Genomic DNA, 22,235 nt, shown 5'->3' with positions numbered 1-22,235 from the left:
GGTCAATTGCATATTAGGCTTTTTTATCAAGGATATTTTTATTGATATCAGGAAGAGGAAGGGAGAGAGAGAGAAACATCAATGATGAGAGAGAATAATTGATCAGCTGCCTTCCGCACATCCCACACTGGGCATCGAGCCCGCAACCTGGGCATGTGCCCTGACTGGGAATCAAACCTGTGACCTCCTGGTTCATAGGTCAATGCTCAACCACTGAGCCACGCTGGCCAGGCCACTGGTGGTCTTGGTATGTGTCCCCTGCAGATAAGGGGGATCTACTGTGTGTATGTGTGTAATCACTAGGTTATTCTACTATGCAGGCGAGGTTAAGAACCTCTGAACTAGATTACACATTTCTTAGGTACAGTGACTTGTTTTCGTTTGCTATATCTCCCCTGCAACACCAAGAATAGCAACTGAATCGATGTTGCCAAGAGACCACATAGGGGTATTAAGCTATGGTTCACAGCCTATGATGCAACAGTGAACACTGCAGTATCCTCTGACTCAAATGCACAGAAATATAAATTCACTTTCTCTTCATTTTCTTACTGATAAAGGGTGAGAGGCTCAATATATTTGGTATGTCCTACTTAAAATGTCAAGTTTTTATTTCATTGTGTTTAATATTGTGTACAAATACTCAAACACTCGGTATTTTTTTGTGTGTGCTTCCTAATACTTTCACCTTCTAGGTATGGGAGCAGCCATGAGAATGATTTTTTTTTTCCCCATGGTAACTCTACTTTTATTCTACTTAAAGCACATGTGCAATTATTTGGATATATATTTTCTACATGCTTACACATATTTAGAAGCTTCAATTCTCTTCTAAGCAGCATTCTTAAAAAACAGTAAAATGCCTGGCCAGTGTTGCTCAGTGGTTGAGTGTTGACCTATGAATCAGGAGGTCACTGTTCGATTCCCTGTCAGGGCATGTGCCCAGGTTGCGGGTTCAATTCCCAGTGTGGGGTGTGCAGGAGGGAGCTGATCAATGATTCTCTCTCATCGATATTTCTTTCTCTCTCTCCCTCTCCTTTCTTCTCTGACATCAATAAAAATATTAATGAAATAAAATAAAAACAGTAAACACATAATATTATGTGGGTGATCTTTCCCAGGCAAGTTGACATTGTCCTAAGAGAACAGGGGCAAGATACATTTTTGCAACCTCTAGGAAAAAGAGTCCATAGATTTTGTTTTTATCCTCACCTCAGAATATATTTTTTGATTTTAGAGAGAGAGGAAGGGGGAGAGAGAGAGAGAGAGAGAGAGAGAGAGAGAGAGAGAGAGAGAAACATCTACCAGTTTCCTCCCGTGCTGGCTCTGAGTGGGGATCAAACCAACAGGACGACGCTCCATCCAACTAAGCCACCTGGCCAGGGCCCGTATATATTTTAAATTACGTGACAGAGATCTACGAAGAACTTGGTAACCCATGATGCTACTTAATAACTTACTTCAGCTAGTTCTGCATGATACACCTGGATCCCCTGACCTTCTCCTTAAACCCAGAAGGGGAGAGCAGCAGGACAGCCTTATACATTAATAACAGCTCACATACTTGGCAATATATTAATTTATCCTTCAGTTTTGCTTTCTTCAAGATATACTTCCTCAATAAGTATGATTCTTATGTTTCCAAGTATGGATTACAGTCAGGACAAGGAATTCCAGTCATATGGGACAAGAGAAGGAAAGCTGGTTCTTCATATTGATGTATCCCAAGACTTCAGAGACTATGACTCAGTCATCGAAGCAAGACCTGAGAATCATCAATCTGCAAAACCAGTGTAACTTAATTTCCCAGTTTCCCCTGGGGGGCATTTGGGGATCATTTAATGTTATGTATTGTTCAACAAACAGATACGTTTCCAGTCATGAATCATGAAATATTTTGCAGCTAATAAGTCCCACATCAAGTCAATGGAACATGGGTGTAAAGAACACAATTAGATGTTTAAGGATGGATAAAACACATGCAACTTGATACGTTTTATACACAAGGCACTGAAATAAACACTTTATTTTTAAACCTTTGCCTGGTGCACTTAAGCAAAGGTCTCGATTGTGTAGGGTTTTTAATGACAATCTCCAACTGTGCATTTCTGACGTTTTCTGAAGGACACAACAAACTGTCAAGAATACCGCAATGTTGATGTAATCCAACCAGTAAACTATGAATTAAAGGTTTAATTTGGGGACTTGTTTTTCACTTTACTTTTCATATTAATTGGGAGGAAAACTCATAATGACCATCTCTTACCTGAGCAGGCTTCTTCTGAACAACTTGTTGTGGCTAAAAAAGAACAACAACAAAAAAAAGAACTGTTATAGTTTAAGAGAAAACATATGTAATGAAAAAAAATTATACATTATTTTAAACATAGACATGCCTCTGCAAATAATGATAAAAATGTTAAGATTCAAAAGGTTTCTTTATTCATGGTCTCTATATGTTAAGGAAATAAAATGCAGGTTATCTCTTTTAAAACAATTCTCAATTAAAGTCTGGCATGCATACCAGCTATATCAAAATGAACTTATTTCATTTACTTTGTTTTTTGTTGTTGTTGTTTTTTGTCTGAATACCATAACACTTGAGGAGGAAACGGGCCTAATTTGTTAATATTTTTTTTAAAGAGCTTTATTGAGATTTAATGCACATACCATAAAATTCACACAAATGCAGTGTATAATGAAAAGTTTTTAGTATATTCACAGGATTTCACAATCATCATCACAATCTAATCTTAGAATATTTTCACCTCATCTAAAAGAAACCTCATACACTTTATCAGCCACTCCCCATTTCTTCTTGCCTCCCTAGCCACCCTCCCATCCCTAACTCACCACTAACCTACTTTCTGGCTCTATAAATTTGCCTTCGTGTAAATGGAAGCATGTAATAAATGGTATTTTGTGGTCTGGAAGCTTTCACTTAGCACGTTTACTAGGATTGTCCATGTTGCAGCATGTTATCAGTGGTTCTTCCTTTGCATTGCCAAATAATATTTCATTGTATGAACATACTACATTTTGTTTACCCATCCACGAGTTGATGGACATTTGGGTTGTTCCCACCTTTTGGCTATCATAAATAATGCTGCTATGAACATATGTATATATGTTATAATGTGGATACATGTTTATTTCTCTTAAAAATGTACATATATATTTAGAAGCGGAATTTCTGAGTCACACAGGTAACTATGCTGAACTTTTTGAAGAACTGCCAGGTAGTTTTCTAAAGCAGTGGCACTATTTCACATTCCTACCAGCAATACATGAGGGTTCCAATTTCTCTAAAACTTGTCACTGTCTGCCTTTTAAACATCCTACGGGTGTAAAATTGAATATCATTGTTGTTCTGATTTGAATTTCTCTAATGACTAATGTTGTTGAGTATCTCTTCATGTGCTTATTATCCATTTGTATATCGTCTTTAAAGAAATAGCTATTCAAATCTTTTGCTCATTTTAAAATTTGTCTGTTCATATTGAGTTGTAAGAGTTCTTTATGCGTTCTGGGTACAAGTCTCATCAGAATATGGGTGGGTTTGTTCACTTTCTTGATGGTGTCACTTGCAAGTACCATCTATACCAATGTCTTATCCTATTTAATAAAAGGCTAATATGCAAATAGACCGAACGCAGAACAACCGAACAACTGGTTGCTATGATGTGCACTAACCACCAGGAGGCGCGTGCGGAACATGGCAGGCGTCAGCAGCAGGAGGCAGAGCATGGAACTTGGCAGGCGTCAGCCGCGGTGGGATGGTGGAGCAGGTGAGCGGGGACACCAAACCAAGGCTGGTCGCTGTCATTGGGGTGAGCCTCTGGTGGTTACTGTAAATTCTTTGCTTTCATGCGCCGCGGTCCCACCCACTGCTCACACCTGCAGCTGGTGCCACAGCTGCTGCTCGCACCCGCTGCTGGTGCCTGGTGCCAGCCTGAATCACCCCTGAGGGCTTCTCCACCTCCTCCTGCTCCTGAGGGGCAATCGGGGCAGTAGCTGCTGCTCATATCTGCTGACAGTGCCGGCCCCACTTGCACCCACTGCTGGTGCTGGCCCCAATCACTCTGCGCCACCAGCGGGTGCGAGTGGGGCTGGTGCTGTCAGCTTGTGGGAGCTGCAGTGGCGGGAGCAGGGCTGCCAGCAGACAGGGGACCAGGGGCCAGGAGGGGGTATGAAGGATGGGCCGAGATCCGCCCCTGTGCCCACCACAGCCTTGTGGCCCACAGTTCTTTTCAAGATGCACGAATTCGTGCACTGGGCCCCTAGTTTATATATATCTATTTAATTCTTATGTCTGTATCTATCTATATCTATTTAATTCTGTTTGCAGAGCAAAACTCTTCACTTTTAAGTCAAACACCTGAGGGAAGTTTTCTACCCAGCCTAAATTAATTTCCCAAGAATTAGAGTATTAGAAAAATATCTGTTATTCTTTGTATTGTAAAAGGCGGACTGGAAGCCCCCACTTTCCGATGGATTCCTTCCAGTACTCACCCTCCTGTCTGAATCCCATAAGCCTCCCTTGTTCTGTCTATATATCGCTGAGATTTGAGAATACCATTGAGCCACTCTGATGTGGAGAGTGACATGCTGTCATGGTTCCAAGGGGAAAAAATTTGCTACAGTTCTCCCAAGTAACAGAAGTTAGAATACATGCACTATGTTGCGGAAGGAAGGGACAGGGTGCCTATTCATTTTTCTTCCTCTCGGAATTTCTGTGATGATGTATATTTTATCGCTGCCGTATTAAACGTTTACAAAAATCATCGGAACCTTATTTTTCTAAGACGGGAACAAACTAAACAAAAAAGACATGCAAAATGCTTTTGTGCCCTGAAAAAAAGTTCTTCCCTTTGACGTTAAATCATAGCAGAGCTGACATGATAAAAGCCCAGGCTTCGAGATGATGTTTTCTCCAGGTGGAATGGACCAAGGACAGGGAGGACTTCTTGCCTTTGGGGATTCCCAAGTGTGCGCTAGGAGAGAAGTGTTCATTTCAAAAGAATCAAAAGAATCCTTTGTCAGAACACACCGCTCTTCTTCCTCTCTTTCTTCCTGCCATCCCACCTGTGCACACTTACTCCCAAACTGCTTCAAATCCGCACGCATTCCTGCAGGCTGACAGCTTCCTACTGCTCGGGGCCCCCTCCTTTCTTGGCTGAGGATCCTGCATTCACGTGACTCCTGCACACTGCGGGCTCAATGAAATCCTCCGCGAGGGCTGCCAGCTCCCCCAATTTTCCATGAATTAGGTCCTGACACTTCAATGAGGGGAAAGACAATGTCTGAAACGCTCCCAGCCCTGGCGCCCGGCCTAGGCCGAGTCACACAGCTTCCACCAGCTGCCCGCCCTTCCACACGGCACTTCACCAAACAAACAGACCCTTGAAGGCTCTCAATGCTGCTCGGGGTGACGGCTGCCAGGATGTTTTCCCAGCCTCTGGCACCCACTGGCTCCAGACTGCGCCGGGAAAGTTTTCTGTTGTTGTTATTTTGTTTTTATTTTTTATGAATGGCTCTGGGAGAAAAATGCAGACGGCAGCACAATACTGCTGCCATTCATAAAAAGGGAAAGGAAACGCGCGGCTGTCTGGAAATCTTCTGGGATAAGAGCAAACGGCAAGACGCTCGTCTCCCCGGAGGCATCTCCTGGCCCAGAACTGGATGTTGTTACCCAGAAACCAGTTGCCCCTCAGGGCTCCCATCATTACAAACATGGCTGATCACTATATATTTTATACAAAGAACCAAAGAATATCCATCATGCATGTTAATCTTTACTGTGGTTAGCAGTGTATTATCCCGCACCCTAAAAAAAAATGAGGAATATTTTGCACATGCATTTCCCACATAAAAGCTTAAAATCCTTTCCGTTTTTTAACATCAGCCCCCTTGTGAGTGGAAGAGGCCAGGCCTTCATATGTCCATTTGCTCACAGGGAAACTAAGGCACAGGGAATTGAAACGATTTCCCCAAGACGGTCTTCTAAACCCACGTCCTCTAATCCTCTTCATCCCCTGAATAATGATCTGAGGAAACTCATTCACATCCTTCAAAAAAAAAAAAAAAGAAAAAAAAAGTCGAATCTGATCCAATCCAGGGGTATAGGGACTCCTCCTGGCCTTGCTTTCCACCTCTGGATTCTCCTCCTCCCCGGGGTCTCAGGGCGCCTGCTGCCATCGCAGCTCGGGGAGCCTGCTCCCTCAGCGAAGCCGGCTCTGCTTCTCCCGGGGGCTTGCAGACAAAAAGTGAACCCACAGGACAAGAGTCAGGCCCACAGATCCCGACCCTCTTGGAGACGCTTCCTCCGTTATTGATTGTGGCGAGTCTGAGGACATCCCTTTTAAAGGCGTGGCTTTCATAACAACCATTCCACTGAATGGAGAGCAAAGCCCACCCAGTTGCTTATTGAGACAAGTCTGAAGATTCCGTTTCGAATAGGTTGGTGCACATGGTAGGTTTGTAGAGTTTGGGCACTTTGTCGACGTGGCTCGCGAAACTCACAGAGCACTGAGATGTTGCATTCCAGATATTAAGAGATTGTTACACTTTTCAGGAGCCTGTCATGAAAACCTCTCCTTTTAGAAGTTGCGTTTAAACTTCTAAAATACAATGGGCGAAAGAGAGCCTCCTCCCAGGACAAAACATCAACAATAACAAAGGACTTTGAAGAAATGCTTTGGATTAATATAGCGTTAAGCGAAAACTCAGAGGAGAACTAACCCTGCCAATCAAATGTAGATTAAGAAAGGCCCTCTCAAACCACAGGGACGTGTAGTTTGCTGCAGGTTAATCCTTAGCCAAATTCAAAGTATAATCTTTAAACAAATAAATATTATTGCCTGCAAATAGCTTAGGATACGGCATGCTAAGAAAGTGCAAAGGATACCAAAAACAGAAAGACCGTTTTATTATTATTATTACTTTGAAACCATACAGCAAACCAGATTTCTCTAAATGAAAGGGGACATGTTACTGCATTTTTAAGGTCCACAGACTATTTTGTTTTTTTTCAGATTTTGTAGAAAGACACTTTTGCAGGAAGTGGTCTGCCACCCCAGCTGTTTCAGAATAATTAAGGGTCTCCCCATGCCTCCTGGGAGTCCAACCTATGGTTCCTGGGAGTCTAGGTATTTCAAAGCTGTTGCTTAGACAGCTAAGCCACCCCTTCTAGTAGGAATTTAAAGAAAATCCTTCATAACAAAGGGTCTAGACATTATTAGCTCATTTGACTACTAATCTCAACATGAAATGAAAGGAGGCTTGAACTGGGCTTACCAACTTAAGTTTTTAAAAATGAGGTACAATGTGCAGGAAAGTGAGGATGGTCATTATGCAAAGGGTCTTAAGTTGACCTGTGAAAGAAAGCAGCCCTTCGTTTGGATCTCTGTTCTCAGCAGAAGTTTAACCTAATTACATCCTGTGTTTGGCAGCCAGTAGTAGGCAGTTTTGCTCACTCTGCTTCAAAATCGTAAGACCATCATTGAACCAAGAAGTACTGTGCCCTAACACAACCTTTGTCCACGTGATTGCTTTTCATTCTCACAGCAGCAGAGGGTAAGACAGGCCCCCTAGCAATTACTAGAGAAGAGTATAAAAACCCTCATTTCTTCCAGGGGATATGAAAGGCCCCTAAAATGTAACTCTCATTTCTTATTTCTAAACTCGCTCACCAAATAAATAACATCTCACAAGATAGGCTCAGTTACTTTTGAAATTAAATATGGTAGCAAACTAAAAATATTTGCTAAAACGATACTTGTTTTTAAACTCCCAAAGGTGTTCTTTACGCTGAAGCCAGCACATTGAATTAGTGGGGTTTATGATTATGTTTGTACCCACACAAGTGCACACAGCTTCACCTTCTGCCTCAACTCACTGGTGAGTGTATCTCCACCGCTTGATGAAAATTTAAATAAATACATCGATCTATTATTGCTCAATTACTTCAACTGCTCTCTGGCCCAGATTGATTATTTATTTATAGTGCAAAAAGTATCAAACAGATTCAGTTTGTAGTAGACACAGCTCAGATTCAAGACAGGTAATTATCCATCTCTATATAAACCCTCCATACATGGCCAGGCACCACGAAGGCCAGCAGCTTCATGTCTGCGATGTGCACACTGACAGGAGTGCTTTTTGACTTGTGGTTTGAACAACAACCTTTTTACCCTTTGTCCCAAGGAGTTTAAAGGCTCAACAGGTAATCTGTATATCACCACTGGCCAAGACTGACTTTCATTTATGTGTGGAGAAATATGCTTTTCACTCTCTGAAGTTTCACAGTGCTGTTCTGAACATATTTTCTTTGTGACATTAACCCAACTGAAGGGAGGCTACCATCATCAAGAATGGAAATTCTTCCCTGCTTTTCGTGAAATGATGTGTTCAACGCACTTATCATGGCATTCTGGACTTATAATTTTAAAGCTTCAATATTCTAGAATATCAAAAGTTATACCTGGGTACCTTTAACAAATAAATTTTATGCTCTGTAGGCTTTGAACCACTTTTTAAAAATACGTTTTTATTGATTTCAGAGAGGAAGGGAGAAATCAAAACATCAATGATGAGAGAGAATCATTGATCAGCTTCCTCCTGCAGGCCCCCTACTGGGGATGGAGCCTGCAACCCAGGCATGTGCCCTGGCCAGGAATCGAACCATGACCTCCTGGTTCATAGGTTCATACTCAATCACTGATCCACACCGGCCAGGCTGAACCACTTTTTAAAAAGCATAAGAACCTCTTCCTCTTCTTTTCCAAATCAGATCTTACGTGGAATCCTACAATAGGAAGCAGACAAAATGGTACTTCTGATTGGAACACATATGCTCCAACACATTCCTTGCCCTTCAGTGGAACACCACGAGGCCCAGGGAAGGTCACGTAAAAGTCTCTGATCTCTGGATGGAAATCCTCCATCAGACTTGTATCTCACCAGGGTTGCTGGAGGCAGAGCCTCTTCACAGCATTAATTCAGTGTGACTTATACTGTTAGATCGAACCACCATATGAACTGGAATTATTGTCAGTCAAAACCAGTCAAACAGCAATAATATCATATGGTTTAACCTAATACGTTTGGCCTAAGGTAAGGTGATGGTTTTTGCTAATTTAGCTACATAATTCTTGTGACTTGTTCTTAGGTTACGTTAACCAACAGACTTTTGTACTTCCTGTGCACCTAGGTCCTGCTCTCAATTCCACCTTTGGTCCTTTCCTTTACACCTATTTTGCCAAAGGAAGCCAGACTCTGTGGTGAAAGGAGGATTTGCTCATACCACAGATGAGGTTCTAGTTTTTTCATTTCTCCTGCAGCCTTTCTTCAAGAACATCACGGCTATCTTTTTGACCAGCCAGGTAACTTCTCATACCCATTTCAAGCCCTTCTGAACTCTACCTCTTCACTGAAACTGGATGGCTCCAATAATCTGCATGTAACAATCCTTGATGGCTATTCAAAAAAGCTTCGGAATGAAAACTGTGACTTCTAAGTCTATAATAATAAAAGCATAATATGCTAATTAGACCAGACAGCCGAATGACCTTCTGGACGTCATTGTGGACGTCCTTTCGGATGAAGCTGAGGTAGCAGGGGCTGCGGCAGAGGCAGTTAGGGTTGAACAGGCAGGCAGAGTGGTTAAGGGTGATCAGGAAGGCAGGCAAAGTGGTTAGGGGCCATCAGGCAGGCAGGCAGGCCAGCGGTTAGGAGCTAGTGGTCCTGGATTGTGTGTGAGATGTCTGACTGCCGGTTTAGGACCGATCTTAATCCCTGTGGGATCAGTCCTAAACTGGCAGTCGGACATCCCCCGAGGGGTCCCGGATTGTGAGAGGGCCCCCCCAACTTGCACAAATTTCGTGCACTGGACCTCTAATTTAAAATAAATAGTCAGCTCTCAGTTACTGACACCGATACAAGGGAGTTGAGTTCAGGATATTCTCTAACACCAAGTGGTCAAAAAATTATTTGACTTACCTAAGAAATATTTGGGGTAACTAAAGAGAAAGGTGTACCTGAAGTCTGAAGAATTTATATCAGATCAAGTGTTGGTCAACAATGTGAGTATGAGACTCAGTTGTCACTAATACAAATCTCATCCCTTTTGCAGATACCCCTCTCACTGGGCTGAAAGTGTTCCTATTTAATAGCTTCCTCAATTGAGAACGACCCTGCCCCCTGGTGGTGGGAGGCCTTGGAAAAGAGGAGAAACCATCCACCATGAGTAACTAGTGGCAATTTTCCTCCAGCTTAGAAAAAGCCTGGGCTGGATCATAATTTCTATTTCTTGTGCCTCCTGTGTGCACTTAGAGATGACTGTGTTATGTGTGTACACATATAGCCCTGCATGGTTACAATTTGACAGTAACATCTGGCCCTTATAGTGCAAAGGAGATTTTGTAGTGCCTGTACAAAGTCTCCTAAGAAGTGATAAATCTATGGGGAGTTTTGGCAAAATCCCTGGAACTTCTGCTTGGTATTGGGAGGGAGGTGAGATGTTCTTTATTTTCTACTCTACTTGGCTTTAATCTTAGACTTTAATGCAAAAGACAAAAATAAGCATCATTTCAAAAGTATTTATTGGATTATTAGAACAAAGTGCCCTCACTGTGGCTGGCCTCATTTCATCTGTTCAAGGATGGGAATAGTTACATTCTGCTGTAGTTAGTGCTGATTAACATCAGGCTATGTGTGCACAGCAACAAGCCATGTGAAAGCAGTTCTTATAAAAACAGATTTAGGGGTAATACTTTGGAGCCCTTGCCTGTCAGACACCTTTAGAATGGAGGGGAAAGATCAACGAGAAATCCTTAAAAATCTCAGTGTCCTGATGAGTGTCAAAAGCCAACCTTCTATACTCTGATCTGATGGCTCATCAAATTCTATTAAACTGTAGGTCCTGGACAGGTCCTGGATATAAAAATGAATAAGAAATGTTTCCTGATCTCAAGTAGCCTATAGTCTAATGTGGGTGACAAATGAGAAAAGAGATATTATAATACAACGTAGAATTTTAGATTAATCTCTCATGTCCAAGGTAATCTTAAGAGTCGAGAGGCATGATCATGAAGTACAGAGAATAATCACAGAAGAGATGACTATTTTTCCTTCTAATAGGGAAAATGAGAAAGTAGAGATAAGTTCATGGAAGGGAAAAAATACAACATGAAATTTGAAGACTTGATCTAGAGGAAAAGTATCACTTCTTCCCTATCACACACACACAAAAATATAGGTAGGAAATAAATTTTCTTTATTTTCACTTTAGAAAGTTAAAGATTATGATTAAGCTTCTAAAAAATCAGAAAATAAAGCAAAAGAGAGAGAGAGAGAGAGAGAGAGAGAGAGAGAGAGAGAGAGAGAAAGAGAGAGAGAGAGAGAGAGATGCAGCTCTTGGAGATAATATCAAAACCATGGCTAGTTTTAAGATGATACTTTGGTATGTTCTAAAGTTATTACATTTAATAGGCATTTTTATTTTATAGAAGATGGCTGTACTTTGGGGATAGAAAATATTCTGAAGTGAATAGTCACAGACAAGTGGGGGTAAAGAAATACATAGTCTCATTAGTTGACTTTTCATCTCAATTTTTATGATTTCCCAAGATTTGGGGAAAATTTCACCCATAGGCAAAAAAGCTGAATAAAAATTGTAAGATTTAATATCACTTCAAAAAAAAAATCAATCCGTTTCGGTCCTGTTTCCTTATCCTACAAGTTTTTAAAGAGAAACACTACATATTTTTCAAAGCCTCAAATTATTTATTTATTGTCTATAAATATTTCTTTTTCTCTGTATGTAGCTATTCACAAAGCTGGTTCACTTTGCATATGCACACATGGTTAACAGCATCTAAGTAAAACGAATAAATATTTGAAACATCATGCTGCTTGGTTTCAACAAATCAAACACATGTGCATAGATGCTGTGGACTAAGTTCGAATTTTATCTAAGGTCAACTTTAGCCAGATAGAGTAATGTTCAATAATAGGTGAAAGTAGACATCTATGAGATAATGAAAATGATATTATATGCTAACTGGAGATGAGCAATAATTAATACTCTATATTTGTTGGTGGTATATTTGAAAGTCTTTTAAGACACGCATCTTCTTAACATTTTAGGTAGTGGTTATATGAAATTGAATTTGGATTTGAACTTTATACACCCAATTTTTCACATAATATGTATATGTTTTCTTGTGTGCTTTCCCTTGTGATAGAAATAATGTGATTTTAAAAGTAGTTCTAGTTACTTTAATTTTGATGAAAGAGATTTAGAATCAATACTTAGAAAATTTTTTTAATTCTAAGAATATTTGTTTGGATCTAAGACTAAAACATTTAAAAGTGGCTTTATAAAATGATTTAAGGATCCAGTATTTCCCAGCAACTATAATAGTTGTACATGACCTGAATTTAAAAAGCTGAATCATGATTTTAGGTGTTTCCTTTCTTTAAGGAAAGAGTCAGTAAATTTATTTGTAATCTCTTATGTTCTCAAGGACTACAAAGGGATAGTTTATGGATTGAGAGCTCTTTGATACCTAACTGAGTCATATCTCTCCTAGAACCTTAATTTAGCAGTATTTTCTTGGCACCAATTTAGGGATGACTTTAGCTGTTGAGTTGTTTTTCTTGGAGGAAGTTTAATATCCAATCTGAGAAATGTTAACTATTCCTGAACATTAGCTTATTTCCTTTAACTTTTTAAATAGTTGTAGAAGTGAGTTCTCTTTCTCCCACATTCTCACACTTCACAGTATACCCAGCACCCTCATCTTTCCAGAGAATGTCTTCTTCCTGCACTTTCCTTCAAGTTTTCTTGGGATTAAAGTCTCTTTCTGCAGAATCCATAAGTTAAAGTGTCTCCATTCCTTCTTCAGAAAACTAAGCATTTCATTCAGCTTGTCTCCGAAATCTCTATCTCAAATTCAGATGGAGCCTCAGGCAACCCCCTGAACTACCTAACTTACCCAACTGCTCTACAAATGGATGTTTCAAGATTGGTATAATGTCATCTTAAATACTATCTTTGTTTAGACTATTCCAGAAATGTCTCTTTGAACTCTGCTTTATCATCATATCCATTGAATCAAATGTTTCTTAATTACAATTCAGGATAAGATGATAGGAGTCTTCACTTTATATTTAAAGTTGTTCTCAAAGATCCAGGAGAGGACGGTTAGTTCCAAGACCCCCAGTGGATGCCAGAAACCACAGATAGTACCGAATCCTATATAGACTATGTTTATTCTATACATACATACCTATGATAAAGTGTGATTTATAAATTAGACACAGTAAGAGATTAATAGCAATAACTAATAATAAAATAGAACAATTGTAACAATATATTGTAATAAACGTTATGTAAATGTGGTCTCTCTCTTTGAGAACTGATCTGGTCATCGAAACAGCTATTAAGTGACTAATGGGCAGAGAGCGTTTACAGCATGGATGTTTGGGACAAAGGGATGATTCATGTCCCAGGCACGATGGAGTGGAACAGAGCGAGATTTCATCACGCTACTCAGAGCAGCGTGCAATTTAAAACTTGTGACTTGCTTATTTCGGAATTTTTTCCATTTAATAGTTTTGAACTGTGGCTGAGTCTGGGTAACTCAAACCGAGGAAAATAGGGGACTACTGTATATTGATTCTATGATAACAATATAGCAATAAACAGTTCACAAAGTGATTTAATGTGTACTGTCTGACTTGCCTCACTACAGCCATCTGAAGGAAGCCATTCAGATTTACACACGAAGAAGCAAAATGCTAAAGACAGTCAATGACACACGAAGGATGACAACAGTAGGTACTGAAGCCACAACGTCAACCGTCAACCTACGCTGTCTGGCTCTCCAGCTTTTGCCCTTCCCACTAGGCCACACCGCTCCAACAACTGCCTATTCTGTACTTATCTGGTTATGAAATGTTAGTGCTTTGTGCACCCATAAAAATAGCACCTCTGGAAAATAATAAAAATCTAGCTTTCTAGGATTATGATTTCACCAAGAAGAAAAATCACCAAGTAAGAAAAACTGCATCTTAATGGAACAATTTTAAAGATCATAACTCTAAGGAATGTTTCTCATGCCTTTACAGGACAAATCGGTAGTAGAAAACTCTTCTCTCAGGTAACAGCTTCACTCTGAAAAATGTTTTCTTGTCAAAAAGTTCATGATGTCTTAGGAATATAAATGGCATCTTGTTTCTCACTAAATTTCTATCAAAGTAGAAATCCCATCCTGCCATTCATCTTTGTATTATATATTTTCCTTCATCCTTATATTTCTTTTATTCTCTTCAAAAATCTATGGAGCCCGGTTGGCGTGGCTCAGTGGTTGAGCATTGACCTATGAACTGGGAGGTCATGGTCTGATTCCCAGTCAGGGCACATACCCAGGTTGCGGGCTCAATTCCCAGTGTGGGACGTGCAGGAAGCAGCCGATAAATGATTCTCTCTCATTGGTGTTTCTATCTCTCTCTCCCTCTCCCTTTCTTGCTGAAGTCAATAAAAGTATATTTGGGAAAAAAAAAAGTCTATGGCAAAAAATTCAGGCAAGACTGTGAAGGCTGATGAATCTAAAGTATTCCAAAGAAAATTTCTACGATAAATGCTAACAAATTACCTTTGGTTTTCCCCCCTCTTGTTTATCACTTATTCTAATATGTGATCATTTTAAAAATGTTAGCTATAAATTCTGTGGGATCTACAACATAGGAAATACATGGACACAGTTTCCGTATCTATGTTGTTTACAATCTCATGTGTGATATATTGTTGTCTGTGAGCAATATGTGAGGAAGAAAAGAGATGCCTGCTCCCCATCCAGGCTCCTCCCCTGCATCCGCAGACACCTCCCCTTCTCATTCCCAGTGGCTTTCTGTCCAGGAAATCTGTAGGTCTCCTGCTTTTAATCCCTTGTTCTGTATGGTGGCTGCATTCACTGGCTGGTGCTTTGGTGATGTGTTCATTTCTTTGGAATGTGACCACCCATTACACTTATTTTTTTACCCAGGATACATATTAAATACACAGTACCATACAGACGGAGTCATTTACAGCCTGCACCTACCTATATGTATAATATTTATATATATTTACATTAAGGCACAATTACTAGTCAAAGCTATCAACGCCGACCACTTCATGCTCCCACCCCACAGAAGCTGTGTGCACCGGCCCTGAGCGCACCGCGCCGCGCCACCCCTGGAAAACTCCCGGGGAGCCTCTTCACAAACTGGGAAACTAAACTGCCCACCCACCTGACTCAGCCGCTGACACCCAGCCTGTCTTTTGCACGGAGCACATTTTCAACCAAGGTTTTTGACCGCTTTCTAAACCTTCTCATTGCCTGGAAGACGTCCTTTTCCTCTCCTAGTCCCTCTTCCTCGGGGGGCAGTGACACCCTTTCCATAGAGCTCATTAAAGGGTGCTGGTTGGAAATGCAGGTGCCTGACTCCACTCCTGGGCTTAGGAGGGACCCGGTAATTGCTTTAAAAATGGGCAACTGGTCCCATGGTTGGTGCTCTGAGGAGCTCCAAAAGTGGGGAGACAGAAATGGGTGAGGAGACATATTAAATGTGACTTTATTCCCCCACATTTCCTGTAGATCAGTGTATAGGGAGATGGGTATGGAAATTCAACAGATTTATAAAAATGTAGATAATGAATTCCAATGAATCTCAAGTATCCCCAAGAAAATGCCTCTTGTGCTTTTGGGTACAACAGGGAAGCCCAACTCACACTGACTTAATAAGGATATAATTTACCCAATGCAACAAAGAGCCTAGCGATGATACACCCCCCGGACTGGTGAGCTCAGCAGGCCAAATGCAGTTAGTGAAATCCTCAGGGCTTCGGATTGTGTCTGTCTTTCTGCTCTGTCATCTTAGATTTCTTCTCAGTCTACCTCCTTCAGAGTCAGAGAATGGGTACGGCCATTCCTGGTGGCACTTCCAGGAATGTCAATGTCCCGCAGCAGGAGGGTGGTCTCTTCCTATGGTACCAAGCAGACTGCCGTCTCCTCCACAGGCCAGGCTTGCCCTGCGAGGGGAACAGGACTGCCTCTGAGGAGTGAGACTTGCCCCTGGCCGGGGAAAGGTCACTTTCTGTGAATAAAGGAAGATAGGGAACGAATGGAGAACCACTTTGACTCTGAGCATTCTATGGTTCCCTGTGCTGGTTTGCCTTTGAGAGCTGGCAAAAAGTGCCCTCTTGACCCTGAAATCTGCTGCACAAGACTTTCCTTTGCATCGTCTGTCCCGTGCTAGTACATAAAGCTCTTGTTTTTGTCAAGCTGTTTCAGAGGAGGTAGAAGAACAGGCCTCTTTGTAGACAGAACCCATTTCCGTTTTTTAGTTATTATGGAGATGATATCGGTGGTTTTTGCTTTCCTGGTCTGTTTGGAATTTTCTTCTGGTAAATCTAAATTTGAGTTCCTTTCATTGTGGACAGAAGGGTTTAGCTGTTCCCCACAGCTAGAGAATGAGCGTGCCATGCTACCTGGGAACCAGCTGTCACTCACTGGTCAGGTCCAAAAGGAATTCCAGGGGTAGGTAGTCAATAATTTGCATGAGCTTCTGCCCACTTTTTAGAAGTCAACTAAATATATACTGACTTTTAATGGGAGTCCATCAGAGTTCTACTTGACTAAACTAGGGACCAGCAGAGCCAGAGGGTACGTCTGGGGCCTTTGCTGCCAGGTAATTACTGCTCTTCCGACTCCCTAACACTTCAGCAGGGGAGTGTACCTACTCTGTGAATGAGTTGCCTATTAAAATGAGGTGCTTGTCTGCAGATGCAGTGGGACTCAAGTCTTGGCTCTAGATAATACATGTTTTGGTATGTCTGGGCTTATTGCCAGATACATGTAGGTATCTGATCTTAGGAGGGCCTGTTGATGGAAGTAGGTTTTTTTTTAAAAAAATTTTAAGTAAAGGAAGGATGTTTCTAAGGTGCTTTCTTTGATTGTAGCTGCTGTTTCCAGGATACGGAAGCTGCTTTGGAGTACTCCAGAGGCAGCTTTTTGGCCTTGAGGCAATTCTCCCCCAAGGAACTCAATGTACTTTGTAAGGGTTTGCAGGTGGCATCTTAATACCTACAGAGTTCCATGTCCTTGGCCCACAGCAAAGGAAGCCTGAGATAATGGGAAGAACGGGCATTGGAGCCAGAAAGGCCTCTGAAATCAGGTCTCAACCAAATATACTCAGCCTATGTGACTTGGTAGCAATTTATAAAAAGCTCAGTTTCTTAATTTGTATAATGTGGGTACCTCGTGATGTTGTTGAGGTGATTAAAATAACGAATGCCTCTAAAATACATGGTACAATTGATGGCTATAAGAACTTAATAAACATTATTTAATAGCACTAAGGAGGATGGGGTGGTGGTGTGGTAGTAATAGTAGTAGTAGAAATAGAAGTAGTGGGAAGAGTCATAATAGCAGCAGCAGTAATAGTAATGCTGCAGTAGTAAAGGTAGTAATAATAGCTGTAGAATAGAGATAGTAATAGAGTAGTAGCAGCAATAGCAGCAATAGTAGCAGCAATAGCAGCAGTAACAGCAGTAGCGGTAACAATAGTAGTAGCAATAGCAGCGGCAGCATTCCTCATTGCTTATGATTTGCATTGTTCATTATAAAATAATCGGGCACCCCTCTGGTGAACTGTTACCAGACTGCATTCTAAAATCAACGTCCACCCTCTCTGATTGGCCAGCGTGTCACTTTGACCGTTTCTGGGGCCTTCAAGATTCCAGCTTCAGTAGCACAGGAATATGCCTGGCAACGAGGACAGAGTGTTTTATGTGCTTTGTTCATCCAACTTGCACAGCACAATGGCAATTTCCTTTGCATTGTGTGATGGTGTGATGTAGAGTTCATAGGCATACACTTTACAAAGATCTTATCTAGCCTGATTTCCTTCATTCAGCGACAGCTTGGCTATTTAAAGCACTTAATTTGTGGAGAGGGATGTCCTCCCCACACATGCTGTTAAAGCCAAAACAAACAAAAAGATTTACAGACAGCAAAGAATACACACATCCACAATATTAACAAGGTGCCATTACTTACTTAATGGTAAAAACAGCTTAATAACAGTGGCTTTCAAACTGCATCTGACCCAATCTGTTGAATGGATCCAGCCATGTGAACATTAGAGCTACATCTGTTAGGCATGTATGAGGAGTTCTTGTAGCTTTCTCTCATAATACTCCGGTAATAAATGCTGCATTGAGCATGGAGGACCTAAAGCAAAGCACTTAACTGCAATCCCGCTAGACCTCACAGCTTAACGTACTTCCCTCGTCCTCCTATCCCACCTGGGCAGCTGGGGAAGGGAAACAGGCTTTCAGTGTACTATTGTCAGGAATTTCTTTGGAAAGGAACCTGCATTTTATTAAACTGAATTAAGGACTACCAACTAGATTGTAGGATTAAAAAAACAATGATTTTCTTTGAAAATGACCTCTTTCCCCAAAAATAACTTTCAGGAAGTTATGAAATTATAACTTCAATAAAAGCAATTTTAAATCTTCTAAGTTATTTGTTGCTTGCAAACTACCTCTAGGATGCTCAGGCTGTGAAGAGTGAAGAGACACACTTTTCTTTAAGATAATAGCAGTAAGTGTTTGCATTATGATATTCTTACGCTATAACGAGCATGTATGACACACTGCAATTATGCAAATATTTCTGTCAGACTTCACTGAGTCAACACATTTTTGAGTCGCTTCTTTGTGCTGAGATGATGAACGGACTACTCTGCAACAACTACTAGGCAGCCATCTAGTAACAGATGACATCCGGCGGTACGTTTATTGTTGAGCAACACTTCTAATGGTTCTAATACTTGATAACATTTCCTGTCCTGTATAAATATTAACTTTAAAGCTAAGTTAAATTTCCTACCTACAGTTTGACATCAATAGAACTAATGTGAGCCCCGCTGGTGTGGCTCAGTATTTGAGCATTGACCTATGAACCAGGAGGTCACGGTTTGATTTCCAGTCAGGGCACATTCCTGGGTTGCAGGCTCGATCCCTAGTAGGAGGCGTGCAGGAGGCAGCCAATCGATGATTCTCTCTCATCATTAAGGTTTCTGTCTCTCTCTCCCTCTCCTTTCCCCTCTGAAATCAATAAAAACGTATCTTTAAAATAAACATAGAACTAATGTGAAAGCGTGGATGTTTGAACACTGAAAATTTTCAGTGTTGCCCCCAGAAGATGCAACAACCACAACGTATTCAGGATGCTAAGCCACACACACTGTAAGTTCCCTTCTCCTTGGAGGCAGTAAAGCTACTGATTCTAATCGTGGTGCTGGGGCTAGAAGAACTGAGGAGAGAAGACAGCTTGGTTGCTACTCAGTTCAGAAGCCACCTGTAACTCGCTCTTTTGCTTTCTCTGCTCTGACCACTGGTCAGAGGAACCACTCCTTTCTTCTCTTGCTCTCACATGCCTCCAAGCCCTGCAGGATAACGCCTACTCGGCTGCCGAGAGTGCCCAAGACAGTGTCTCCTAATGCTTTGATGGATGCTCACCATTCATTTAAAGTCTTCAGGGAAAAGATGAAGAAAACAAGAGACAACAGCATGAAAAAAGAATGCGGACCTCTAAACTGAGTGTTTACAATCCCAGTGCCTCAGCCTCTTTGCAGATCACCTTTTAACGTGGAAACTTTCGTTCATCCACGAAGGTAAGCTTCCAAACAAAAGCACCTCTCGGTTCTGCTCATCACTAAGGGATGTCAGCTCCAGTGGTTTTTCTGGAGAAAATGGAGGCACGGTGAACCCTGATTTGGCAGAACACATAGAGGACGAGTCTCTCATGAAGGTAAATTTTGCATCCTCCAGTTACAGCCACAACACATGAGGTAGCAAGATAATGGGTATGTAAGTGCCCAGGTGGGCTAGTGCTTACAAGGGACCACACCACATCATGCATGTCAGACAGCGTCAAATGAAAAGCAACGAGATCAAAGCATAAAAAGATGCTATTGTTATTGAAAAATACGCTTGTTGCTATCCAAGGGAAAAGAGTGAGCACAGGAAATGCCACTGGATCCATGCGACACCGATTTATCTACCTTGTATTTAAAGTTCCACTGCTGAAAATCTGTATAAATTCTCAATTATTCAAACTATGTGGAATAATATCTCACAATGCTACCATTTGAATGTGAACTAGAGCACTTACACCACAGTCTCTGCGTCTCTTCTTAGAAAGATGTGGAGAATTCCCTTATCTGTGTCCAGACAACACACAAACAAATGTAATTATTTTCTGGGGAATTCAAATGGTTGACAGAGACTTGTGTACCTTATGGAAGAGAGACAATGCCATTGCAAACTGAGGCAGAAAGGAGGTAAGATTGGGTTGATCTGGGAGTTTACAAAAGATTTCCGTGGCTGCTTCTGAGAACTCATTTCTGCGCATATGCTATGCCCAGGACAGTTTTACAATGTTAGCAAACCATGCTCCCATGTGTACAAGCAGGTTAAGGATAGGTTACCTCTTCTTAGAGATGGCAAGTAAAAATTGGTTGATTAGAAAATATCCTCCTTTTCCTATTGCTTACATAGCATAACCTAATATTAAAAAGGATAAAGACATGTTTGATGGTTAGTCCCTACCATCTTCTATATTTTTCCTTCCAGTAAACAATATTTCAGAGCAACAGACTTACCTATGAATGGCTACCTGAGGAAGCAGGGAATACTGATCCATTTATCTCTTAGATTTAATTACCTCTGATTCACTCAATGGACCATTCACTACATAAAATGCTATTAAAATTGGATTTCATGAGAAATTAAATCTATTTGCATACTTTAGAGAGATTGTTTAGGTGGGATAAATGAAGGGGAACTCTGCTGTATTGCTTATACTTAAAGGACAAATATTCAGGAAAGTTAAAAAAACAAACAAAAAACTTCTAGCCTGGTGTGTCCGGTCAGTTGTATGTCATCTTCTGATAAAGGTGACAATAATAAAAAGAACAAGCTATCCCAGAGCTCCACAGACGTCTTTTCTATATATCATCCCGTTCATAAGGACAGACGGAGCTTCCCAAGGTTACCCAAGCAGCTAGTAATGGATGAAGCAGACATTCAAACCTATGCTTGTCTATTCCCAAGGCCACCCTTCCCCTCCACATTACTAGTACACTGGATGGGAATGTAAGGATGATAAAGTATTTGTATGAGTGCACTTAATTTATTCCCCCAAATATCCTAGCCCAAATTCTCCAAGTGGTGAGGAATGTTCCTCTGTCACAGCCCCAAAACAAGCCTAGGGTACATGGGTCAGAGGCATGGCGAGTAGACCAGCAAGTGGTATCTGTGATGGATGCTCAGGATGCCAAAACCATGGGTGTTTTGAATTACTGACTGAAGTTGTTACGACTGTAGTTTTTTATTTAGAAAGTGGGGAAACCCTTTGGGGTGAGGTTTTGCTTGCTTTGCTTTAGGTTTTGACTTGAGCATGCATCTTGCAGACAGTAGCCTTGTCACAGGTCCAGAGAGTCCTGCAGCTGCACAGGTTTCTTTCAATTTCATGAGAAAGTGGCCAGTGGGGGCGGGGGGGGGGCGGGGCGGGGAAAGGCACTCTCATGATTGGAGTACTCTTCAAGGAGGGACAGGGCACCACTGGCCAGCTAATGAACACATTCACCCCTATATCCCATCCTATTTACTATCATATAGCTCTACCTATAGTTTCAGCTAGGACTATGCTTGGTCCTACACCCCAAACAAGGTTTACTGACTTGAACCTACTCTGATAACCCATTGAACTTGTTTATTCATTTATTTCTTCCACATACATTCATTGAGTGCATCCTCTCATGAAGTAAACACCCAAGAAATGAGAAAAGAAGAAAGGATGAAACAATATGATCTTCGCCACTTGACAGTCTAGTGACGCTTATGCCAAGGACCGAATGTCATAAAGAAACACATAAAATTACATTCAGTACATTTATAAATGTAGCCAGAGACATGTGTACCACACACATGAGCAAGATTTTCATATATATTATCAAAATTTAATGCTAAAATTTAAAGATGCTAATATTAAACTATTTGGAAAATAAGTATTTTCTGAGAGCCCAACATTAGCTGAACTTTCACTGTATCTGGTTTTGACCCCAGCTCTCACTTCCCTTTTTTTCTGGGAAGCGGTGCACTGATAATAAATATG

General features: G+C 41.1%; 1 protein-coding gene across 5 annotated transcripts in view; it reads right to left on the bottom strand.

The window, feature by feature from the left end:
- HMGA2 (high mobility group AT-hook 2) overlaps positions 1-22,235 on the bottom strand; it is a 141,349-nt gene that overhangs the window by 16,495 nt on the left and 102,619 nt on the right. For all 5 annotated transcript variants that reach the window (XM_059683517.1, XM_059683515.1, XM_059683516.1 and 2 more), the window contains exon 4: positions 2,267-2,299. In XM_059683517.1, the coding sequence (XP_059539500.1) occupies positions 2,267-2,299 (33 nt within the window). The remainder of the gene's footprint in view (positions 1-2,266; positions 2,300-22,235) is intronic.

The sequence above is a fragment of the Myotis daubentonii genome, chromosome 2, assembly GCF_963259705.1.
Source record: "Myotis daubentonii chromosome 2, mMyoDau2.1, whole genome shotgun sequence".
Taxonomy (NCBI): Eukaryota; Metazoa; Chordata; class Mammalia; order Chiroptera; family Vespertilionidae; genus Myotis; species Myotis daubentonii.
This window is presented reverse-complemented; position numbering and strand designations above follow the sequence as displayed.